Genomic DNA, 13,395 nt, shown 5'->3' on the forward strand with positions numbered 1-13,395 from the left:
TCTCATAGAAAATATTGCAAAATACAAAGAAGTTGTGGATAAAAAGCATCACCAATTTTTTTTGAATCCAATGATTTTGTTTGGGTTATTTTATCTAAAGAAAAAATACCTCTTGATATGCAGGTAAATTGGCGAACTTCCATATTGGTCCTCTTGACGTACGAGAGAGAATTAATGAAAATGCATGCCCTCTCATTATAATAATTCTTATGTGTTTAATGCCAAACATTTTTTTTTAAGTATTGTGGAGATTCAACTGATGAGGGGTAGGCTCTGAGGACAAAGCCTTTTAAGCATGGGAAAACTGATATGATGCATCCAGATGACATCGAGGAGGACATGATGAAGAGACATTCATAGAAGTACCATCGAGCCTAAACAGGCAAGCCCACCTCACGCCATGTTTAAAACAAGCATGCAAGACAAAAACACATTATTTTTAGGTATTTTAGGATGTTTTAAAATTTATTTTAAAGAAACTAAACATTAATTTTGTCCAAAAAATACCTTTCCAACATTTAGAGAATATTTGTATTTTTTGTACCTAAAATTTCTAGCTTTTGAGTTTTTTTTTTTCAGAATCTCTTTGTGGACACAGATCTAATTTCAGTATCCTGATAGAATCCATTTAGGTTATTGGAGGGTGTAGTAGGTATTTAGATATATTTTTTGGGAGGTTTAGATATGTCTCTATTTGGATATCAAAAAATAACTATTGAGAACCAAGGAAGCCCATTGAATCACAATAAGAGTAGTTGGAACTGGACTATTCTTGATTGGGTTCATGGGGCAACTACCCTTAACCCCAAAAGAGGGACATTGGCAATCTCTTCTTCCTAGTTTTTATATCAGTCGGCTCATAAAGAGGAGAAGGGATGTTGTTTGAAGAAATAAAAAACCCGTATCAAAGTAATTGTGAGTGTAGTGGAAGGGTGATCCTTTTCATTTGCCTCCTAATTAAGTGGCTACTCGAAGACACAAGAGCTTCTGACTAGAAGACAATCAAACATCGACCATCCTTGGTCCTTACATGTGTTGTTGAATAAATGATTGCAAATCAAGTGTTGGCCAGTGTTTGTGATGCCGGAGCTAAGAACGTTCTTCCTTTCCTCTTTTTTTTTATTGATATCTTGTTTGTTAAAATATTGAGATTGCGAAGAACTAATGGACTATTAGAGATTTTTGTTGTTGTTTGTTGACTGTCATTGTTGATTGATTCCAGATTTTAATTTAATCTTTGTTGAGCGATTTAGGAAGATCTGATGTTTAGGACAAGCTGACAATATTGGGTATTTAGTTTCACAATCTTTTGTGTGGATTTATACAACTAAGGCACTATTTTGTGGCTTACTGGGAAGCATCCATCAACTGTTTGGTGAAATGCCCCAACAACCAAACTAAACAAATCTTGATTCAAACTTTGGACACTCTTTGTTCTTTAGATTCCATTACTATTTCATGTCATTTCTTGATTTTTTGACATCCATAAAGATAACTATTTGATTTCTAAAATGGCGTTAGCATCTTTGCAATGGGGTTTTGACCGACTATCATAGACCCTCTAATCAGTGGTTTTTGTTGACTTACATATCATGGAAAATAAAGACTTTTACTATGTTGGTGTGTGGGATTTCTAGTTCACTAGATAATTCTTAAAGTGTTAAGGGCCAAATTTGTTCGTGTCAAGTTGCTCTTGGCCTAGGCTTGTCGTCAATTATATAGAATTTTTGCACTTGATTTTTCATTACCGATGTATTTGCCACATGCATAGCCCTTGGATACTTGCCTATTAGGTCATTTTCATCTTGGACACTACCAATAGCACTAACTGCTCTTTTCAATATATTGTCCTAATCATCATCAAACATATCTTTTGGTTTTTTTATCTTTTTAATAGAAAGCTTTAACTAGTTTTTGTTGGGTCAATAAATCTTTCACTTATTTATGGGTGTGAGAAGCATGCAAATACATGATGTAATGAAAGAAAGAAAAAAATTTAACACACAAGACACTGAATTTTTGTGGTTTGGAAAAACCGTTGATCCACGAGAAAAGTTTGAGAGAAATCTTTATTAAAATTGATAAGTACATGATGTTACAAGGCTCTCAAGAACAAAAAGGAATACACTAATATGCAACCAATGCTAATTACTTTGACCTAACAAGTAGAAAACAAAGTCTGCACTACCTTATTTCTCCTCCCTTGTCGCAATCCCAATAAGCTATCCTTAACACATGCACAAAATGTTAAAATATGATGATCACCATGTTCACCTGCGCAAGGAAGTAGAAGCATGATATAGGAAGAAAGGGGCTGCAAGAAATCATGTATGAAAGTCATCAACATTTTTTTCATTGCATTAGGTTATAAGTATTGAGCTAATACAAATTTTTAGGGTACAAAAATACCCTCTAATAAAAAACAAAATTACAACATTTTTATATTTGGATCCTGATATGATCCAGTACAAAAGTCGGGTCTGGTCCTGTGCAGACCCGACTTGGGTCCAAGACCTAATAACGCCTTCTTTTCAGCCTTCCTCAAGTTGTACATGGTCCTGAACCATGAACAACTTTCCTTTCAACATCCAAAATATGTCCTTTGTCAGCCCTTTGGTGAATATATATGCAACTTGCTCTTCAGGTCGCATAAAGATAGTCTCAATCTCTTTTTCTTCAACCTTTTTTCTGACAAAATGTTGGTCTATCTCAATATGCTTTGCTCGATTATGATAGATGAAATTAAAGGACATATTGATGGCACTTTGATTGTCACACAACATAAGTGATCGAGCAATCAGTTCTTTCATTTCCGTTAGGAGATGTCTTATCCAGGTAGCCTCAACAGTGGTAGCATCCATCGACCTGTATTCAGCCTCTGTACTCGACCTAGGAACAACCTTTTGCTTTCTACTACTCCAAGAGATCATGTTCGATCCAATGAAACCACAATAACTAGATATTGATCATCGTTTATCTAGGTCACCTGCTTAATCAACATCAACGTAAATAATGATTTCATGTGCACCTTAATTTGATTCACTTTTCCTGTACACCAGCCCATCACCAACCATACCCTTTAGATACCGCAGTATTCGCTTAACTGCCTCCATGTGCAGTATATGAGGTTCATGCATAAATTGGTATACCTGATTGATCGAATACACTATGTTGGGTCTAGTAAGGGTCAGGTATTGCGGCATGCCAACTATGCTACGATATCTAGTGGGATCCCCATATAAGTCCCCTTCTTTAGAACTCAGTTTCTGATGGATGATGCTTGAAGTCACCAATGGCTTACAATCTTTCATGTCTGCCGTACTTAGAATATCCATTGTGTATTTGTGTTGAATAAGAGTAAGTGCATCACATGTTTTATCAACTTTCACCCTAAGAAAACATCATAGATCTTTCATTTTGAATATATAATTTAATAACTTCTTTACTTCCTCAATATGGTCTCTTCAGTTCCCTGTGATAATAATATCATCTACGTATATCAATAGAAGAGCGATGACATCTCGTTCCTTGTAGATGAATAATGAGTGATCTAGAAGAGACCGAGAGAAACCATACTTCTGTATCTTCAGCAAAAAACTCTCGAACCAAGACCGAGAAGCCTGCTTTAATCCATAGAGTGCTCTTTTCAACTTGCATACATATTGATTGGCATTTTGTTCTGCATATCTAGTAGGTTGTTCCATATAAACTTTCTCTTTTTGATCTCTATATAAAAAGGCACTTTTGACATCTAGATGGCTTAATGTCCATCCATGTTCAATGGCTAGACTCAATAGAATACAAATGGTCCCCATCTTAACAACAGAGTTGAAAGTTTCATCAAAGTCTTGTCCTTGTTCTTGTGTGAATCCTTTGGCTACAAGTGTAGCTTTATACCTTTCAATGCTCACATCTGGTTTATATTTTATCTTGTACACCCACTTCGACCCAACCACATTTCTATGTAGTGGTTTAGGCACAACTTCCCATGTACCACATTCATGTAAGGCTTTTATTTCCCCATTTATCCCTTCAATTCATTTTCTAGAACTTGCAGCTTGATAAAATGTGAGAGACTCATCTTCTTTATTTATAGACTTTAGGAACAATTGAAAATCCAAGAATTTTTTTTATAGTTTACCCACCTGTCAAGTGGATGTCGAGTTTGAGTAAATCTTCTAATGTCCAACTTCTTTGGAGAAGAGGTAGGAGGACCAATATCTGTGCAAGGGATGGATGGAGGCTCCTTCTCTCTTCGGGTGTAGACAACATCCTTATACCTTCTTAGCTCCAAATTTTGTGTAGCAACCTCTTCTGGTTGGGGTGCATTTGCTGATTCCTCATATATCCCTTTATGAGTGTAGTATATAGGACAACTATCTCTAGTGTTAGAGAAGAGTTCTGAATTTAACCATGGATAGTACACCTCAACATTGGGACTTGGATTAGCAACATTGAAACTTAGATTAGCAGGCTGGTTATCAAAAATAATCTCGTCAAAAACAATAACTCTTGATATTTTAGCGTGTTTGCTTAATGGATCATAGCATCTATACCCCTTGTAGTCTTCAATATATCCCACAAACCTACACTTCAAGGCTTTGTCTTAAAACTTATGTCTCAATGAGCTATCAATGTGAACATAGCAAACATATCTAAATACACACAATTCGTGATAGTCGGGGTGTATGCAAAAAAGAGAGAAATATGGTGACCTATTTTCTAAAATGGTCATGGGTAGCCGATTTATCACATGAACTGTGGAGTGAAAAGCTTTTGTCCATAGGGTGATTGGAGATTACTACCGTGCATTATGCTTATTGCACTCTCAACAATATGTCGATGCTTCCTCTCAATAATCTCATTTTGTTGAGGTGTATGTGGGCAAAACACTATTCTCTTTATTCCATTATGTTGAAGGAAACTAACAAAATCACTAGAAGATAATTCTCCTCCTCCATCACATTGGAAATTGAGAATGTTTGTAGAGAAATGGTTTTTGACAAAAGAATAAAATTTTTGAAACAATCTAAAAACTTTTGATTTGTGTTTCATGAAAAATATCCAAGTATAGAGTGAATAACTATCAGTGAAAATAATATAATATCTACTACCAGAAACAAAAGCAATTGGGGCAGGGCTCCAGACATCAAAACATATGACCTCAAAGGGCCTTGAAGATCTCTTATTAATTAAATTGAAAGGCAAAACATGACTCTTACATAAATGACAACTATGACACTTTATATCACTTGCTTCTGAACTCAGACTGAACTTAGGAATGAAATTATTCAAGATAAGTTTTTCAATAAAATGATGGTCACAATGACCCAAATGACAGTACCAAAGAGTTGGCTTATTATATTAAAAAAAAAACAAACACACATTCGGAAGAGACTGATGATGGATACTGATGAGGCTTTAATTAAGGATGAACAGAGGAGGAGAGATATTCTTAGAAGATGCATATGTTGCCTCGTCTCTTTCCCTCAGTGAATGTCTTCCTCGTGCAAAGATCCTTGACATAAAAAAAGTGAGTAAATTCAACTGAGGCATTAACATTATCATTAAGTTTGAGACAAACGATGCTCTTCTGAATATTAAGACCATAAAGAACATTTGAAAGATTAAGAGGAGACTTGGACATGGGTATAATGGCATTTTCAATGTGTGAGATAGAGTGATGAGAACCATCTCCTGTGACTATGCTATTTTTACCAACATAAGAAGTAAGATTTGAGAGCTTACCCTCATCACTCGAGACGTGGGTAGCTGCTTCAGAGTTGACATATCAGATGTCTTTATCATTTTGCTTCATATTTAGCCCTGTCAAGGTTGTTAATAGCAGCTTCTTTACTTCTCCTCCATTCCTCTTAGCCTCTGTTTGTATGAGTTTTTTCTTATTTTGAGGGTTGAACCAACAATTTACTTTAATATGCCCTCTTTTATTGCATAAGAAGCAACTAGGGATGGGATTTTGGCCATGTATATTGCGCGTTGGAAGCAACCCACGACCCCCAAAAACATTTCTCCCTTGTCCTCCCCTTCCTCGAAAAGAATTTTCTACTCTTCCTCTACCATAAGTCAACCCCATGGTCAGCACATCTTGAGTCCCTGACTGCACATAAGTGTCCTTAGGAGACCCTTTCAAGGTCATTTCATATTGCAGTGGCTTTGCATGAAGACCTTCAAATTTTGGAAGCTTTGGGAGACACGACAAAGACATTGCCAAAACATGATAATCCAACCCCAATTCACTCAAGGTATGTTGTACCTTCTCTTTATCACTGACGAGATATTCCATAATAGCCAGTTGATCCGTGATGCCTTTCATTTTATTCAAGTACTCTACAATGAACATCGAATCTTTCTTCAACATTTGAAATTCTTGCTTAAGAAACACGATTCTTGCCTTATAGATCTACGAACATGTCTGAACTAGCTTGTCCCATAGCTCTTTGGCTGATCAATCATCGAGAATAGCCACAAGAACTTCTTGTGAGAGTGTAGAGGTGATGTATGCCACTAATGCTTGATCTCTTTTCACCCAAACAATATATTCTGGATTTCTGAGAAGAACAGTAGATGGCGCTCCTTTATCGTCCTTCTTTTCTTGCGAAATAAACTCTGAAGGGGGTGAGATTGATCCATCTAGATGATCAAAGAGATATTGACTCTTTATAAAAGAAACAACCTATCTTTTCCAAGTCAAGAAGTTGAAATTATTTAGCTTTTTCATAAACCAATTGGCTAAGAAAATTAGATGAAAGGCCTGACTGTGGAAAAGATGAATCCATTCAAAAGGATTGTAGGAAAGAAAAGAAAGAAATTTTCTAGACCAATTTTTAGCTCATAAAAAAATCAATCACTTGAATATTCTGTCCTTTTTTTTTGCAGGAAAATATGACAGATATATTATATTTGGGTGTGATCAGAAAACGTTAAAAATCTGATAAAAAATTGGATATCAACACAAAATTGGTTCCAGATTAAGTAAAGACATGAAACAAGAATATGAATATTTTGAGATAAAAGATTTTGCAGATTGAAACAACACAAGTATGATGTTGAAATATGATCCTAAAGGAGAGGATCATATATGAAGAAGAAAAGAGAAGGAAGGGATGTTGACGTCCTTACCAGAATGAAAATCAAAAAAAGAAGGAAGAAGATGTATAAATCGGGGTTGAAGGAAGATATATTTTCTTGACTTGAAAACTCAGATCATCTCCTTGGACATTCCTTCTGGAAAAACAATCTTAGGCCTAGTTTTAACACCGCTCTAATACCATGTTAAAATATGATGGTCTCCACGTTTACCTGCCCAAGGAAGAAGAAGCACGATATAGGAAGAAAGGGGATGCAGGAAATCACGTCTGAAAGTCATCAACGTGTTTTTCATTATATTAGGTTATAAGTATTGAGCTAATACAGAATTTTAGGGTACAAAAACACCCACTAATAAGAAGCAAAATTACAATATTTTTATATTTGGATCCTGATCCGATCTGGTACAAAAGTCGGGTTTGGTCCTGCACAGACCCAACTTGGGTCCAAGACCCAATAACTACTTCTTTTCACAAAAACCCTCATCCAACATGTACAACATAGGCTTAATATGCCTTAAGTCTCTCTCCTTTCTTGATTCTTTTCTCTTTGGGTTTTCTTTTGTAAAAGATCCTACGTTGGTACCCATAGGTTTTCAATTATCATTAATTTTGTGGGTTTTCAAAATATGGTAGTTTCTAAAATAAAACAAAGAGAAACCGTCGAGGCTTTAGGGGTTTTTATTGGAGCCATAAGAAAGAAACTCCAGTGAGTCCCAGGTTCCATGGAGTAAGTCAAAGCCACATTACCCAACAGTTACCTGCAAGGAAAGAGCCTATGGTCTTTTGGACAAGTCCATCATGGTCCGTGGGCTTGACGAGGCATTGTGTGGGGTTGGCGATTAGTTTCACATCTTATCGTGTGGAAGATAGGGGACGGTCGTATTGACAGTGCAACTCATCTTATCGTGTGGAAGATAGGGGACGGTCGTATTGACAGTGCAACTGCTTCAACATGACCCAGCTTTACATATTGTGGGTCCCGGAAGCTGCGTCCTTCTTACGGACGTCGGGTTTGGTACGGAATAGGCTCATTTGGCGTGATACCCTCTCTTCTAGTATTAGCAGATAATATCATGATTGAAATATCTAAGATCGCAGGTAAACTTTCTGGTTTCTTCCAAATGGGCCCATAATATTTTATTCCTTGCACTACTTTAATCTCTCTCTGCTTTTGCGTGCTGAAAAAAAAAAAAGCAAAGCAAAGGATTGCATGTTGGAGTCGGTTGCTTTTTCCACAGTCGACTGGGTTGCTTTTTCCACAGTCGACCATGACCACCCAATCCGTCGAAAACAACCTTCCCATTGGTCTCTGCAACTTATTCCTCAGCCCCAGAGAGGGGAACCCACTTCAAATCCTTCCCTATCATATTCAACTCAAGAGGGAGAACCAAAACGCGTGATAAGCGAGAACATTACTCTTCCTGTCTTCAAGAATAGCCACCATATTCTTTTCCTCTTTTCTTCAAAAACTGCTTCTAGAAGATCTCTCTCTCTCTCTCTCTCTCTCTCTCTCTCTCTCTCTAAGAATGTTACATCCAAAGAAGCCAAGCATGTCTTCCCAAGATAGGCAGGTGTGTGTGCATGGGGATTCTGGACTTGTCCTGACAGCTGACCCAAAGCCCAGACTGAGGTGGACTGTGGAATTGCATGGCCGCTTTGTTGATGCAGTCACTCAATTGGGAGGCCCTGACAGTACTCACTTGTTCTCCTGTTTCTTACTGCTATTTTATCTCCTGCCTTTGTTTCTTGTACTAGATGGAAAATTGTATGTTAACTGGGATGCATGATTTAATTTATGCAGAGGCAACTCCAAAGACCATCATGAGAGTTATGGGTGTCAAGGGTCTTACTCTTTACCATCTCAAGAGCCATCTCCAGGTAAGTTTAGAGAACAAAAAAAAAAAAGAGAGAAAAACTAAGTCCATTCCATCACTTTTATTTTATAGCCTATTTGCTTGAATAACTTTCTCATGATGAATTTACCTCTAATTCATTGACTGGTTATCCTTAATTTTTTTGGTATCTCTGCTATCTAGAAATTTAGGCTAGGAAAGCAACCACACAAGGAATTCAATGATCATTCAGTTAAGGACAGCGAGACAGGTGCATAAGAATATCAATCTCTGTGTGTGTGTGTTTGTCTGTGTGTTTCATTAATAGAAGAGAGGTGTTTCTTGACAGCAACAACTTTAGAACTCCAAAGAAATGCAAGTTATTCATCAGGAATAATTGGTCGGAATGCAAATGAGTAAGAACTTTCATGATCTGTTTATATCATTGATAAAAAAAGAAAAACGGATCAACTTTAAGCTTGTGCATCTTTTTGTAGTAATCAAGGTTGTGCTTGTTTGTTTGATTGGAAATGCTTTGTTAGGAACGTGCACATAACGGAAGCCTGTAGACTGCAAATGGAGGTACAAAGAAGATTGCATGAGCAGCTAGAGGTAGTCAAATGATCACGGTTCTTATTCTTCTGATTAAAAAAAAATCTCCGTACACAGGAGAACCATGTCACAGGGACACGTTAGTTGGGGTCCTATGATAGTCGACACGACATGGCAAATGTGCACGCCAACTGGACACTCCATGAGATTCATTTGTCCAACACCGTTTATATTTTTAATTATTTTTTATTCTTATCAATAATGAATATGTTTTATGCATTAAAACTATATTAAATATTTAAAAAATTGGGTTGTTTGTGTCCCTATGACATAGAATAAACACAAAATCATGCTTTTCTGTCTAACCATATGGTTATGGATACAGGTGCAAAAACATCTCCAGTTGAGAATAGAAGCCCAAGGGAAGTACATGCAAACCATACTTGAAAAATCCTGCCAGAGCCTATTAGGTGACCCTATGGCATTGAAGGGTAGAGGAAATGGTGTTGGTGGTAACCATGTGATGATAGACATGGGGGGAATGAAAGAGTTGAATCCTCACATGAATTTGCCTTCCCTGCAAGACCTCCACATAATCTGTGGAGATGACATACAACAACATCAGATTGATAGGCCACTGGATGGAATATTCTTTTCAACCAATGACAATGTTTGCATACTACCAAAAGTATGTTCAGATCTTTCACTCTCTTTCATGTGGGAATGATATGGGAAATTGATATGAAATGATAGGATCTTTCTCTTTTTTCTGTCATGAGAAGGAGAATCAGAAAAACTAAAGTGTCTTCTTTACCCTTTTTCGTTCTTTTCTCATTGTATAATTAGGAATAGTATGCAAGAGTGAGACTGCTTTTTAGGTAGCGCTGAACATGGTTGGCAGCTGGTTGTGAAGAAAGCTCATATAAAGCAAGAGAGGGTGGCAAAGAAAAGAGGGAAGGCAAAAAGTGTGGAACACAATCCCATGCTTACAGTTATCAAGGAAACTTCTTTAGCTTCTTTAGCTCTTCTGTTTTGATCTATTTGTGAAATCGTGTGTGCGTGTCTATGTTTAGAGAAAAATGTGTTAGAGAAAAGGACAACACACAAATGTAATTAAAACTCAATTTGTATCTAAAATAAAATTTAAACCCAGGAAGTAGGGATGGCAGTGGACTGGGGGGAAACGCCCCCACTCCTCCCCGCTCTGTTTGGACCAGGGATGGAGGACATGAAACAGGGATCGAGGTTAAAATCAAAACCCGTGCGAGGATGGAGTTAAGCTTTCCTCCCACCAGCCCCGTCCCCGTCCCCGTCCCAATCCCTGCCTTGCCCTGTCTCGCCCTGCCCCGCCCCATCCCCAATCCTTCTTTAGGGATGGCAATGAGAAGGGAAACGGGGCCCTGTCTTGCCCCGATCCGATTGAACCGGGGATGGAGGACATGAAATGGAGACGAAGGTTAAAATCAAAACCCGTGCGAGGATGGAAGTGAGGATGGAGGGCAGGATTTTGAGACGGGGCGGGGGTGGAGACCTTGTCCCCCGCCCCTGTCCACTGACATCCCTACCAGGAAGCAAGCAGGAAGCACCATAAAAATGTAGCTAAACTCAAGTTTTCATTTAGAATAAAGTTTAAAACATTCTTATCACTAATATTCACTGTATGATGTAGGTTTTACAATTAAGATGTAAATTTGGAGAAATAAAGTATAGTTCTTTTAGCATTAAAAACACATTTCCAATATAAGGAAGTGCATTTTCATATCAAGAGAAGCAAGTCTTCTATTTTGCAGAAGTGAGTTTCTTATAAAGCTTCAGAATCATGTAGTTTTTATGTTTCTGAAATGGTTTTTTTTAAAAGCAAGATTTCAATCTTTTGAGATCCTTCTACTAACTATAGACAAAACATATGGTGCTTTAATTTTTATAAACCCTGCACTAGCTGAATGGAGTCCCCACTTGGAATAATGTTATTGGTACTCTAATCTAAGCTGTGAGACACGAGAGCATTGGATCCTAACTCTTAGCCAAGTGATGCCTAAAAGTTGCATAGGTCATGGAGGTTTCTGAAGCAGGGAAGGAGGCAAAGAGACGTATGCATAGAGAAACTCAATGAAAAGCTTTAGTAGCGGTAGACTGCCCCACCCACTAAGATGGAATCCAATGATGCTTGATTATATACAGTGAGTGGTTGTAGAAACCGCAGCTAAATATCATTTCAGAAAATGACTGGTGCGTCTCTCCTGGGGGCATTAGCGATTCTTTAAAGCGCCGCTAAATGTTCCAACGGAAGTGAGACATTTAGCGGCACTTAAAAAGCACGCTGAAGGCTAAAAACCCCGCAAAAGCGAGTTTTAATGGCTTTTTTTTTTCAGTTTTTGGGCGCTGGCCATCCATCATGCCCCCGCGATTGAAGGCCAGCGTGATCACACTGGTAGTTGTGCACCTATGAGTTGCTTAGCTACCACTTTTTTTTTTATATATATATAATGGAGTTGTCTGCCAATGGCTGGCCTGCAAGAAACTAGGTCTGCCCATAGGCCACCTGACCTGTTGCCCACCCTTAGGGATGATGAACGAGTCCAAGATAATTGATACAATAGGGTCTCTATCATCAACTCTACCCGTACTAGATCAGCTATTGCTCTAGATATATGCAATACGAAGCATCGCTGCGGTATTAATGGCGCGCTTGGAGTAAATTTTGTATGAATACAATTTGAAATTGAGAAAATTTTGTTCATATGAAGATTTCTTATATTTTTGTATGATTTTTGCTTACAAATTCTGGGGTTCCAAGGTCCTGTATTGTGGGTATAGGTGAAGAGAACAGGGAAGACAGTGCCAGCTCTCATACAAAACGTAATCTGTGCCAAGAAACATCAAGCTAAACAAACCGAGGATTGATGTTTGGCTGGATTTAAGTAGCTAGTTAAAGGCCTAGGGAAATTCTCAAGCAAAAAGCTAAGTCACAGGGACACGTCATTTTGGCAGTGTGTCTCCCATGACACGAGTTAACACGCTCGGACACTTAGACACGGACACTGACATGTACAGCTAATATTTTCATATTTTAATGATTTTAAGTATTATTTTATTAAAAACTATTTTAAATATTAAAATATCAAAATTTAGTTTTTTATTGATTAAAAAATTCCATGTCATCGTGTCTTGTTTTTTTTTTTTTTAATTCCAACTTGGGCATCAAATCTGCATCACACGTGCTCGTGCCCACATGTCTTTGTAACAGAGCAAAAGATGAAACAATAGAATAAAAGATTAAAAGCTTATCTCATTTTTTTGAAAGGCAAGCTAGGGTTAGGCAGACCCTTACCAGTTATACAACTATACCATTGGGTTTTGAACCTGCAATGTCCCAACACAAGGTGACGTGCAGTAGCTGCTCCTACCAAACAAGCCACGCCCAAGTTGGTTCCAAGAACCATCTTTACCTCTACCTATTTGGACAAGCTCTTGCCAGCTTCAACAGCTAGCATATTTATGTAGTGATGATGACAAGTTCTTCATATATTCATGACCAAACAATATTTGAAGTTTTAAACTCATGGTTGAGGCCATTTCGCCATCAGATTCAACTCCAAAATTCACTCCTATTATTTTCTTATAAAGACTACATTTGTATCATATTTCTTAAAAAAAGGTTGTGCCTTTCCATCAGGACTGGAGCCAAGTAGAGGCCAGGGTGGGATGTGACCACCCTGAACAAAAAATGCCCCCCACAGGAGGATTGGGGTCAAGGTGGACAGTGCCCAGAGTGGGCCCAAAACACATGCCCCACCAGGCTTGATCCAGAGCCTGTTTTGGCCTCATGAACTGTTCATCCTGCCCCAAAATGTGTGCCCCATGCTCGGTCCGGAGCTTGTTACGACCTCGTGAACCCGAAG

The 13,395-nt window shown here is 37.9% G+C and overlaps 1 protein-coding gene across 1 annotated transcript; it reads left to right on the top strand.

Moving 5' to 3' along the window:
• Positions 1-8,698: 8,698 nt before the first annotated feature.
• On the top strand, positions 8,699-10,220 carry LOC149834539 (myb family transcription factor IPN2-like). The gene is made up of 6 exons (XM_090010176.1): positions 8,699-8,801; positions 8,911-8,987; positions 9,146-9,212; positions 9,291-9,357; positions 9,484-9,553; positions 9,879-10,220. Exons 2-6 carry the CDS (start codon positions 8,931-8,933, stop codon positions 10,218-10,220), a joined length of 603 nt encoding a protein of 200 aa, XP_089866302.1. The 5' UTR covers positions 8,699-8,801; positions 8,911-8,930.
• The last annotated feature ends 3,175 nt before the right edge of the window (positions 10,221-13,395 follow it).

Source organism: Nuphar pumila, chromosome 6 (assembly GCF_984573655.1).
Source record: "Nuphar pumila chromosome 6, dmNupPumi1.hap1.1, whole genome shotgun sequence".
Taxonomy (NCBI): Eukaryota; Viridiplantae; Streptophyta; class Magnoliopsida; order Nymphaeales; family Nymphaeaceae; genus Nuphar; species Nuphar pumila.

Coding starts and splice junctions, on each gene's coding strand:
- LOC149834539 (XM_090010176.1), top strand. CDS start 8,931: ATGAGAGTTATGGGTGTCAAGGGTCTTACTCTTTACCATCTCAAGAGC. Junction 8,988..9,145: donor ATCTCAAGAGCCATCTCCAG/GTAAGTTTAGAG, acceptor TCTGCTATCTAG/AAATTTAGGCTAGGAAAGCA. Junction 9,554..9,878: donor GATTGCATGAGCAGCTAGAG/GTAGTCAAATGA, acceptor TTATGGATACAG/GTGCAAAAACATCTCCAGTT.